Source organism: Dendrobates tinctorius, unplaced genomic scaffold (assembly GCF_039654945.1).
Source record: "Dendrobates tinctorius isolate UK_male_01 unplaced genomic scaffold, ASM3965494v1 ptg000157l, whole genome shotgun sequence".
Classification (NCBI taxonomy): domain Eukaryota; kingdom Metazoa; phylum Chordata; class Amphibia; order Anura; family Dendrobatidae; genus Dendrobates; species Dendrobates tinctorius.
The window spans coordinates 10,422,728-10,434,242 of NW_027361824.1; the positions used below are offsets into that span (position 1 = coordinate 10,422,728).

The 11,515-nt window shown below is 50.3% G+C and overlaps 1 protein-coding gene across 1 annotated transcript in view; it reads left to right on the forward strand.

Moving 5' to 3' along the window:
- LOC141051482 (odorant receptor 131-2-like) overlaps positions 1 to 11,011 on the forward strand; it is a 28,568-nt gene extending 17,557 nt beyond the window's left edge. Inside the window, exon 3 of the mRNA XM_073548404.1 lies at positions 10,067 to 11,011. Coding sequence (XP_073404505.1) covers positions 10,067 to 11,011 — 945 coding nt within the window. The remainder of the gene's footprint in view (positions 1 to 10,066) is intronic.
- Positions 11,012 to 11,515: the final 504 nt, after the last annotated feature.

The window sequence follows — 11,515 nt, forward strand, 5'->3', positions numbered from 1 at the left end:
AGCGCAGATAAAGGTTGACCAGGTCCGGACATAGACATTTCAGGTCTAACCTGAATAGTGCCTGACCAGCACCACAGATGATGGGTGATACAGGCCCAGACACAGGTGCACAATCAAACAGAGCCTGGGGCAGGGCTGCTGTATGTGTGAACAGCAGCCTAGATCAATCATAATGAACAGAGAAAGAACGGCGAACATAACCCAGCGTGCACGGCAACAGTGGTGGTCAGCCACAAACCAATAACAAATAAAAAAAGGGGAGAAGCCAGCGCTGCTTATAGTCAGAACGCAATACATAAAGTGCATATGCACATATTGATTTCTAGCTGTATTTCAAAATGAGACATTTAGCAAAAAATTGATCAATCATTTGAGCCACCCAGCCATGCCAAGGCATTCTCATGTGAGGCAGTCCTACTCTACATAGGCTCTGTTTGATTGTGCACCTGTGTCTGGGCCTGTATCACCCTTCATCTGTGGTGCTAGTCAGGCACCGTGTGGAGGTTAGACCTGAAATGTCTATGTCCGGACCTGGTCAACCTTTTATCTGCACTTGCCCTTTCTGGCTCCATGGGAGTGATTCAGAAACGCTCCAGGTACAGTTTGCTTTTAATGTGGTATTGCTTTTAATACATTTAGGAGGCCATAATGGCACAGCACATATAAAAAAAGTAGAGTAGGACTGCCCCATGTGAGAATGCCTTGTCGTGGCGGGGTGGCTCAAATAATTGATCAATTTTTTGCAAAATGTCTCATTTTGAAATACAGTTAGAAATCAATATGTGCATATGCACTTTATGTATTGCGTTCTGACCACAAGCAGCGCTGGCTTCTTCCCTTATTTTAGGAGTGCCGTTATAGGAAGTTTCTTGTACTGGAGTGCCGTTATAGGAATTTTCTTTCTGGTGTCAGGAAACCCCTGTCCCACGGCTTCAATTTTTTTTTTTTAACGATGCTTTTCTCAACCTTCACGAGTCCAGCATTGAGTCTCCTGTGCTGAACCGGCTGTCGGTTACTGTCTGCAGCGCTCACTTTGCCAATGCGGAGCTAAGCTGACACCAGGAGCCGCTTAGAGCAGCTGATGTCACTGATTGGCTGCAGCGCTATCGATGTAACATCAGCACTGCAGATAATAGCAGTCACTGGGAGGAGTGGTGGATCCTCAACCCTGGACCCGGGGAGGGTGAGAAAAGGGCAGATAGTTTATTTTTTATGCAAAAAGCAGCTGGGGGACCAAGGATTTCCAAAACCAAAACACCCCTTTAAGCAAAAAATTTTGTGACAATTCAACATTTTGAAAAGTAGAAAATGATGAATTTGCTGAAAACATCTGGATGATGAAAGTCACGCCCACATTGTTTAGCAAACCCAAATAATGGAATAGATAAAAAATACCTAAAATCCAAACATTAACTGCATAATAAAAAAAAGACACAAAAAGAGCTAAGACAGGAAACCAAGGTCTGGCAGAAAGTAGGAGAACTTTGTAGTGTAAAATAGTTAGAGGTGTTCTAGTTTACAGAAAATATCACCTGTACCTTAATAGATCGAAGTGAGTCCCACTTTTCTCCCCGCTTTCTAATGGTTCTACCCTCGAAGCATGGCCACGCCCACGAGGAACTGAACGGGGCAGCCAATCACATGTGTGGCCTGCAGCTCAAAGATCTCCAATAGCAGTGAAGAAGCTGCTCCACGCAACTCGTCAGATTTATTACAGAGGGTGAGAAGAAAGAATACAAAGACAGAAAGAGAGCAAGAAAAAGCACATGGTGCAAGACAAGTACAAACTAACTAAATTATACTCTAATAGAATGGGCCACGTGCTCGGCCTTGCTGGGGTAACAAGACAGAATAAACTCCCTGGTGGAGCAATTTTTTTTTTTTTTTCGCTTAAACTCATGTATCTTGGGTTAAAACTAATATTTAAGTTTAGGTTTTCCTTTTAAATTGGCCACAGGTGGGCTTTAACCTGCACATTGCTGGATGCACAATGAGGTAACTGATAATCTGTCAGTGAGCTTTTTGTGATCTGGAGTTTTTAACTCTTATCTTGTGATTTTTTTATAATTTTTTTTTAGCTTCTCTTAGCTGATTGATGACCACATCAATGTTCAACTCATCTGAGAAGACCTCAGAAAAAATGCAGATAAAAGCGTTGCAAAATCCACTTGAGAAGAAGCTCACTGACAGAATCTCCACAGTGCCCTTCCACACTGTATAATGCCTCCACATTGGCCCCCTCATTTACTGATGTCTCCACAGAGCCCCTCTGCAAAGCATGATGTCTCCACTGTGCCCTCACATACACTGATGCCTCCACTGTGCCCTCACATACACTGATGCCTCCACTGTGCCCTCACATACACTGATGCCTCCACTGTGCCCTCACATACACTGATGCCTCCACTGTGCCCTCACATACACTGATGTCTCCACTGTGCCCTCACATACACTGATGCCTCCACTGTGCCCTCACATACACTGATGCCTCCACTGTGCCCTCACATACACTGATGCCTCCACTGTGCCCTCACATACACTGATGCCTCCACTGTGCCCTCACATACACTGATGTCTCCACTGTGCCCTCACATACACTGATGCCTCCACTGTGCCCTCACATACACTGATGCCTCCACTGTGCCCTCACATACACTGATGCCTCCATGGGGCCCTCACATACACTGATGCCTCCACTGTGCTCTCACATACACTGATGCCTCCACTGTGCCCTCATATACACTGATGCCTCCACTGTGCCCTCACATACACTGATGCCTCCACTGTGCCCTCACATACACTGATGTCTCCACTGTGCCCTCACATACACTGATGCCTCCACTGTGCCCTCACATACACTGATGCCTCCACATTGGCCCCCTCATTTACTGATGTCTCCACAGAGCCCCTCTGCATAGCATGATGCCTCCACTGTGCCCTCACATACACTGATGTTTCCACTGTGCCCTCACATACACTGATGCCTCCACTGTGCCCTCACATACACTGATGCCTCCACTGTGCCCTCATATACACTGATGCCTCCACGGGGCCCCTCTGCACAGTGTTATGCCTCCAAAGCCCAAAGTGCCCCTGCACACAGTATTATGCCCCACAATACCCCAGTACACATTGTGCCCCCCTCATACACTGATGCCCCCAGAGTACCCTTCTCTCCACAGTGCTCCCCACATACACTGATGCCTCCACAGTGCCCCTCCTTACAGTACGATACCCCCCAGTCCACCTCTGCATAGTATAATGCCTCTACACTGGCCCTCTCATTTACTGATGTCCCCACAGAGGCCCTCCGCACAGTATAATGCCTCTACTGTGCCCTCACATACACTGATGCCCACAGAGTACCCTTCTCTCCACAGTGCTGTCAGGATCTCTGAAGAAGGGCAGGAAGGGAAATTCCTTTTCCAATAACCAGAGGCTCCACAGTAAAAGCATAGTAAGTTGTCTCTGCGGTGCCTTCTCTCTTTCTCCTTAACCGAGACTGACCCAACCTCCATGGGCTCAGATACAGGTGCAGTGTCACACAATTTGGGGTACAAGGGAGACTCTTGTTGCATCATTCCTCTAACACGGAGTCTCCGGTCCATACGGACTGCCTGCATCATGGCGTCATCCAGGGTATCAGGAGGCGGATGTAATGCCAGATCGTCCTGCAGATGGTCAGACAGGCCCCTGCGAAACAACCCTCTCAGGGCGGCGTCATTCCAGGATACTTTGGCGGTCCAACGTCTAAACTCTGAGCAGAACCATTCAGCAGAGTGCCTCCCCTGTGTTACACTCATCACCATGTCCTCTGCCATACGCACTCTATCAGGCTCATCATAAATGTGCCCCAGAGCCTCAAAGAACAAATTCACAGACATACGCTCAGGAGCAGAGGAAGAGAGAGAGAAAGCCCATGCTTGCGGAGCCCCTCAAGGTAGAGAAATGACGACCCCCACCCTCTGGAACTCATCCCCGGAGGAGCGGGGCCTTAGAGGAAAAAAAAAGCTTGCATCCTTCTCTGAATGACCTGAACTCCTTTTTATCCCCTGAGAAAGGGTCGGGCAATTTGACCGGAGATTCGGGGATGCTAATGATACATCTCTACCCCCAGAACTAGGAGCCCCTGCAGTGACAGCCCCCTGCACAGTAACCACCAACTGTTGCTGGGTCTGGGCCATCGTGCGCTGTTCCACATTGAGTTTATGGAACATTTGGGTCAGGTGCTTGACCTGATCAGCCAAAGCTTGTATAGGATCTATGAGGATAACACACTTTTTTTTTTTTCCTTCAAAAAAAAAAAAAAACAACTGAAACGGTCAGCTATAATGTCAGGAACACCGCACTACACTCGCTCGCTGAGCCAGTGCGAGTGTCCTGAGTACAAAGACTGTGCACAAAGATACCTGCGGAGCAGGGCAGCAGCGGTGACAATGCATGCTCCAAGCTCACAGGACCTGAAGCATGTGACTGCTGAGGGCGTGGCCTAAGCTCCACAGAGCTAGGAGCTGCAGGGAAACTCCTAGAAAGGTAACTACAGGACAATGTTACCAAGGGGCATAGACAGAGACAGAAACCAGATCAAGCCGGGTCAAAGCACAAGATATCACAACAATTACCAAAGGGTTAGACAGAACGGATAGTCAGGACATAGCAATAGATCAGAAAACCAGAACGGGCAATAGACGGTACAATAGGAGTAAACGGTAGCGGAGTAATAATAGCCAAGCCAGGAGGTCAGAACCAGAGAAGACAATAGTACCTAAAGCGAGAGACGGAGTTCAGAGTGAGGGGACAGGCCGGGTCATACACTGGAATCAAACAAGCAATGCAGCACACGCACACCAGGGGGGTCAGTCAGACACACAGCCAGAATAACAGTATAGCTGACAGAGAATGCTAGTCTGGAGTGAGTATAAATACCCCTCCCAGATCCAAAGAGAGGCCGGCAAAAGTTAACCCTGTGAGAACAGGACATTAACCATGTCCTAACCATGACAAGTGCTCCCCACATACATTGATGCCTCCACAGTGCCCCTCCTTACAGTACGATACCCCCCAGTCCACCTCTGCATAGTATAATGCCTCCACACTGGCCCCCTCATTTACTGATGTCACCACAGAGCCCCTCCGCACAGTTTGATGCCTCCACTGTGCCTTCACATACATAGTGCTCCTCCAAAGTGCTGCCCACACCCAGTGGCGGATTATAATGAGGTCAATTTGGGCAGTTGCCCCGGGCCCAGTGGGGTTAAGGGGCCCACAGCCCAGGCCAGAAAATTGCCCCATTAAAATCCGCCACCTCGCAGGGCCGGATTATAGGCAGGGCAGGCGGGGCTTCAGCCCTGGGGCCCCCACCACAAGAGCTTCTAAAGGGGCCCCCACCACATTCCTGCTGGCTGCTGCAATGGCACTCCATCTTCTCCCCACCTAAAAGTGAGTGACCGTGGGGGCGGCATTATGTGCTCTGCTACCAGCAGCATCTACAAGTAGCGTGAACGCTGATGCTGCTGGTAGCGTGCAAAGGCTTGTGATGAGATCACAGGAGGTAAGGTGTCAGGGCCTCCTGATCATGTGACCCCTGTCTCCTCTCCTCCTGTGACCTCATCACAGGTCCTGTGCGCACAGCACTGAGAGCAGCCATGTATGTGGAGTGTGGCTCTGCGGGTGGAGGTCGGTGCTGGAGGCCCCATTATTCTCTATGTGGAGTGCGGCTCTGCGGGTGGAGGTCGGTGCTGGAGGCTCCATTATTCTCTATGTGTAGTGCGGCTCTGCGGGTGGAGGTCGGTGCTGGAGGCTCCATTATTCTCTATGTGGAGTGGGGCTCTGCGGGTGGAGGTCGGTGCTGGAGGCTCCATTATTCTCTATGTGGAGTGTGGCTCTGCGGGTGGAGGTCGGTGCTGGAGGCTCCATTATTCTCTATGTGGAGTGCGGGTGGAGGTCGGTGCTGGAGGCTCCATTATTCTCTATGTGGAGTGGGGCTCTGCGGGTGGAGGTCGGTGCTGGAGGCTCCATTATTCTCTATGTGGAGTGCGGCTCTGCGGGTGGAGGTCGGTGCTGGAGGCTCCATTATTCTCTATGTGGAGTGCGGGTGGAGGTCGGTGCTGGAGGCTCCATTATTCTCTATGTGTAGTGCGGCTCTGCGGGTGGAGGTCGGTGCTGGAGGCTCCATTATCCTCTATGTGGAGTGAGGCTCTGCGGGTGGAGGTCGGTGCTGGAGGCTCCATTATCCTCTATGTGGAGTGAGGCTCTGCGGGTGGAGGTCGGTGCTGGAGGCTCCATTATCCTCTATGTGGAGTGAGGCTCTGCGGGTGGAGGTCGGTGCTGGAGGCTCCATTATTCTCTATGTGGAGTGCGGCTCTGCGGGTGGAGGTCGGTGCTGGAGGCTCCATTATTCTCTATGTGGAGTGCGGGTGGAGGTCGGTGCTGGAGGCTCCATTATTCTCTATGTGGAGTGGGGCTCTGCGGGTGGAGGTCGGTGCTGGAGGCTCCATTATTCTCTATGTGGAGTGCGGCTCTGCGGGTGGAGGTCGGTGCTGGAGGCTCCATTATTCTCTATGTGGAGTGGGGCTCTGCGGGTGGAGGTCGGTGCTGGAGGCTCCATTATTCTCTATGTGGAGTGTGGCTCTGCGGGTGGAGGTCGGTGCTGGAGGCTCCATTATTCTCTATGTGGAGTGCGGCTCTGCGGGTGGAGGTAGGTGCTGGAGGCTCCATTATTCTCTATGTGGAGTGCGGCTCTGCGGGTGGAGGTAGGTGCTGGAGGCTCCATTATTCTCTATGTGGAGTGCGGCTCTGCGGGTGGAGGTAGGTGCTGGAGGCCCCATTATTCTCTATGTGGAGTGCGGGTGGAGGTCGGTGCTGGAGGCTCCATTATTCTCTATGTGGAGTGGGGCTCTGCGGGTGGAGGTCGGTGCTGGAGGCTCCATTATTCTCTATGTGGAGTGCGGCTCTGCGGGTGGAGGTCGGTGCTGGAGGCTCCATTATTCTCTATGTGGAGTGCGGGTGGAGGTCGGTGCTGGAGGCTCCATTATTCTCTATGTGTAGTGCGGCTCTGCGGGTGGAGGTCGGTGCTGGAGGCTCCATTATTCTCTATGTGGAGTGCAGCTCTGCGGGTGGAGGTCGGTGCTGGAGGCTCCATTATCCTCTATGTGGAGTGAGGCTCTGCGGGTGGAGGTCGGTGCTGGAGGCTCCATTATCCTCTATGTGGAGTGAGGCTCTGCGGGTGGAGGTCGGTGCTGGAGGCTCCATTATTCTCTATGTGGAGTGCGGCTCTGCGGGTGGAGGTCGGTGCTGGAGGCTCCATTATCCTCTATGTGGAGTGAGGCTCTGCGGGTGGAGGTCGGTGCTGGAGGCTCCATTATTCTCTATGTGGAGTGTGGCTCTGCGGGTGGAGGTCGGTGCTGGAGGCTCCATTATTCTCTATGTGGAGTGCGGCTCTGCGGGTGGAGGTCGGTGCTGGAGGCTCCATTATTCTCTATGTGGAGTGCGGGCGGATTTCGGTGCTGGAGGCTCCATTATTCTCTATGTGTAGTGCGGCTCTGCGGGTGGAGGTCGGTGCTGGAGGCTCCATTATTCTCTATGTGGAGTGTGGCTATGCGGGTGGAGGTCGGTGCTGGAGGCTCCATTATTCTCTATGTGGAGTGCGGCTCTGCGGGTGGAGGTCGGTGCTGGAGGCCCCATTATTCTCTATGTGGAGTGCGGCTCTGCGGGTGGAGGTCGGTGCTGGAGGCTCCATTATTCTCTATGTGGAGTGCGGCTCTGCGGGTGGAGGTCGGTGCTGGAGGCTCCATTATTCTCTATGTGGAGTGCGGCTCTGCGGGTGGAGGTCGGTGCTGGAGGCTCCATTATTCTCTATGTGGAGTGCGGCTCTGCGGGTGGAGGTCGGTGCTGGAGGCTCCATTATTCTCTATGTGGAGTGCGGCTCTGCGGGTGGAGGTCGGTGCTGGAGGCTCCATTATTCTCTATGTGGAGTGCGGCTCTGCGGGTGGAGGTAGGTGCTGGAGGCTCCATTATTCTCTATGTGGAGTGCGGCTCTGCGGGTGGAGGTAGGTGCTGGAGGCTCCATTATTCTCTATGTGGAGTGCGGCTCTGCGGGTGGAGGTAGGTGCTGGAGGCTCCATTATTCTCTATGTGGAGTGTGGCTCTGCGGGTGGAGGTCGGTGCTGGAGGCTCCATTATTCTCTATGTGGAGTGTGGCTCTTCAGGTGGAGGTCGGTGCTGGAGGCTCCATTATTCTCTATGTGGAGTGTGGCTCTGAGGGTGGAGGTAGGTGCTGGAGGCTCCATTATTCTCTATGTGGAGTGCGGCTCTGCGGGTGGAGGTTGGTGCTGGAGGCTCCATTATTCTCTATGTGGAGTGCGGCTCTGCGGGTGGAGGTCGGTGCTGGAGGCCCCATTATTCTCTATGTGGAGTGTGTCTCTGCGGGTGGAGGTCGGTGCTGGAGGCTCCATTATTCTCTATGTGGAGTGTGGCTCTGCGGGTGGAGGTCGGTGCTGGAGGCTCCATTATTCTCTATGTGGAGTGTGGCTCTGCGGGTGGAGGTCAGTGCTGGAGGCTCCATTATTCTCTATGTGGAGTGGGGCTCTGTGGGTGGAGGTTGGTGCTGGAGGCTCCATTATTCTCTATGTGGAGTGTGGCTCTGCGGGTGGAGGTCGGTGCTGGAGGCCCCATTATTCTCTATGTGGAGTGCGCCTCTGCGGGTGGAGGTAGGTGCTGGAGGCCCCATTATTCTCTATGTGGAGTGCGGCTCTGCGGGTGGAGGTCGGTGCTGGAGGCCCCATTATTCTCTATGTGGAGTGCGGCTCTGCGGGTGGAGGTCGGTGCTGGAGGCTCCATTATTCTCTATGTGGAGTGTGGCTCTGCAGGTGGAGGTCAGTGCTGGAGGCTCCATTATTCTCTATGTGGAGTGTGGCTCTGCGGGTGGAGGTCGGTGCTGGAGGCCCCATTATTCTCTATGTGGAGTGCGGCTCTGCGGGTGGAGGTAGGTGCTGGAGGCCCCATTATTCTCTATGTGGAGTGCGGCTCTGCGGGTGGAGGTCGGTGCTGGAGGCTCCATTATTCTCTATGTGGAGTGTGGCTCTGCGGGTGGAGGTCGGTGCTGGAGGCCCCATTATTCTCTATGTGGAGTGTGGCTCTGCGGGTGGAGGTCGGTGCTGGAGGCCCCATTATTCTCTATGTAGAGTGTGGCTCTACGATTCATGACCCCCGTCACGTGACGAGGGGGGCCTACAGAGTCTGAACTGCCCCGGGCCCTGGCTACCCTTAATCCACCCCTGCCCACACCCCAATCAAAAACACCTTTGTGACAAGATCGTGGCATGCCAATGACTTACCCTATCAACTGTGGGCTCATAGAACGTTTTGGTGCTGTGTTAAAGCCTGTGTCGGTGGCCGGGCTTCATAAAAAAATGTTAATTTCGCTATATACTGCATTGCTAAAACAATAGTACCTCTAGAGGTGCTAAACATATGGAAAACCTCATTTTAAAAAATGCATAAAATATTATACCAAAATAAACCAAAGTGTTTAAATCACCCTCTTTTCCCAATCTGACAGGGAAAAAAAAATTGTTTTTGATACCGCCGCATCCATGAAGGTCCGAACTATCAAAAGTGAGAACAATAATATTGTTTAAAAAAATAAAAGAATAAATATTCCTAGGCCAGAATTGCTGATTTTCGATCACCACATCCAAAACTGAAAAAAAAAAAATAGCAATTAAAATGTGAAATAGTACCAATAAAAATGACACAATGACAGGTAATTTTTATCACACTGTGACCACCGCAAAAATGCATGGTTACCTTACATTTACTGTAGAATATGTCTGTGCCTTGTCTGGGGTCGGGGTGAGACCCTCTAAAAACCTTTGCCTGATCTTCTGAATCAATGGTTTTTAAGCAAAAGGATTGTTTCCCCCTCCATCTGAGTTGCCAAACGGTAAGATGCATCCACGTTGTCTTGTGACCAGAGGGTTCTCTTTTCTTGTATTCCATCTCATCATCTTTCTGATATTTCAGCCAACATTTTCATCTAAAGTTCTATGTTTTGTCTGATTTGTAGGACTCTCAAGACTCTTCTGTGATGGTGCTGAACTCCACGGTTTTGTACAACAATGTGACCCAGATCCCCGTCCTTTCGGCTAGAATGATTGAAATCTTGAGAACGTTCTTTTTCTTGGTAGCGATTTTCAGTTTTTGCATTTTCCTCTACTTCATGACGGTTTTGCTGATTGTCTGCTTTACCACTCCTCACGTCCGAGACAACGCCCGCTACATCCTCTTTATGCACATGCTCATTAACGACGCACTGTACCTTATCTTGACGCTCTTCCTTTCATTTGCTTACCAATTTAACGTGTCTTGCCAAGTGCCCATATGTTATTTCATTCTCACCCTAGCAAGCATCACCTTTAAGATCACCCCATACAACTTGATGGCCATGGCTTTCGAGCGATACATCGCAATTTGTTTTCCTCTTAGACATACACTTTTATGTACTGCCCAACGGACTCATTTCGCCATCATGATTATGTGGTTTGTTGGTCTCCTTCCAGGTGTAGCAGATGTCATTGTACTCAACACTTCTGTTGATAAAGGATTCTTCTCCCGGGGTATCATATGTAGACAGGATGGTCTTGTAGTCCAGCCAGTGCAGAACACCTTAAGATCCTCCACCTATATTGGTAGCTTAATTCTGGTAGCTCTTGGCATACTCTTCACCTACACCAAGGTTATGTTGGTCGCTCGGAGAAGTGGTTCCACTAAATCCTCTGCCTCCAAGGCTTGTAGAACTCTTATACTTCACACAATTCAACTGCTTTTATGCATGATGTCACTAACTGCAACAGTTACCGAGACCTATCGTGGAGATTACTCCTGCCTTGTGATCATGGGTAACTTTTTACTTTTCATGTGTATTCCAAGACTCCTTAGTCCTCTTATTTATGGCATAAGGGACGAAGTGTTCAGTAAAAGCATCAAAAAGATGTATGCCATAAGCCTTTAACCCACTGGTTCCTTCACACGTCAACTGTTGTTCATGGCTACGTGAATGTTGACCATGGTCAACTTTTCACTTGTTTTCCAAAGTTCTTCAGCTCTTTTTTTGTAAGCCATATGGGACAAAGTGTTCTGTAAGTGAATAAGTCTTTACTTACACCATCAGTTACTTCCTGCTTTATCCAAAGCCATGACCAAGTGGATGTTGACAAAGTCACAAAGGTTTACATTTTGACTATGGCCAACTTTTTGCTTTTCACTTGTTTTCCAAACCTCTTCAGCCCTCTTTTCTAAGGTGCTGTATAAGGAACAAAGTGTTCAGTAAGTGAATGAGAGTCAACCAAGGCAATGACCACACAGATGTTGACAAAGTAAAAAAAAAGTGTCATACGTTTGACTATGGCCAACATTTTGCTTTTCACGTGATTTTCACATGGCTCGTCGACATCTTAAATGGAACAAAGTGCTCGGTAAATGCAGGAAAATGATGTATTCTACAATACTTTATCCT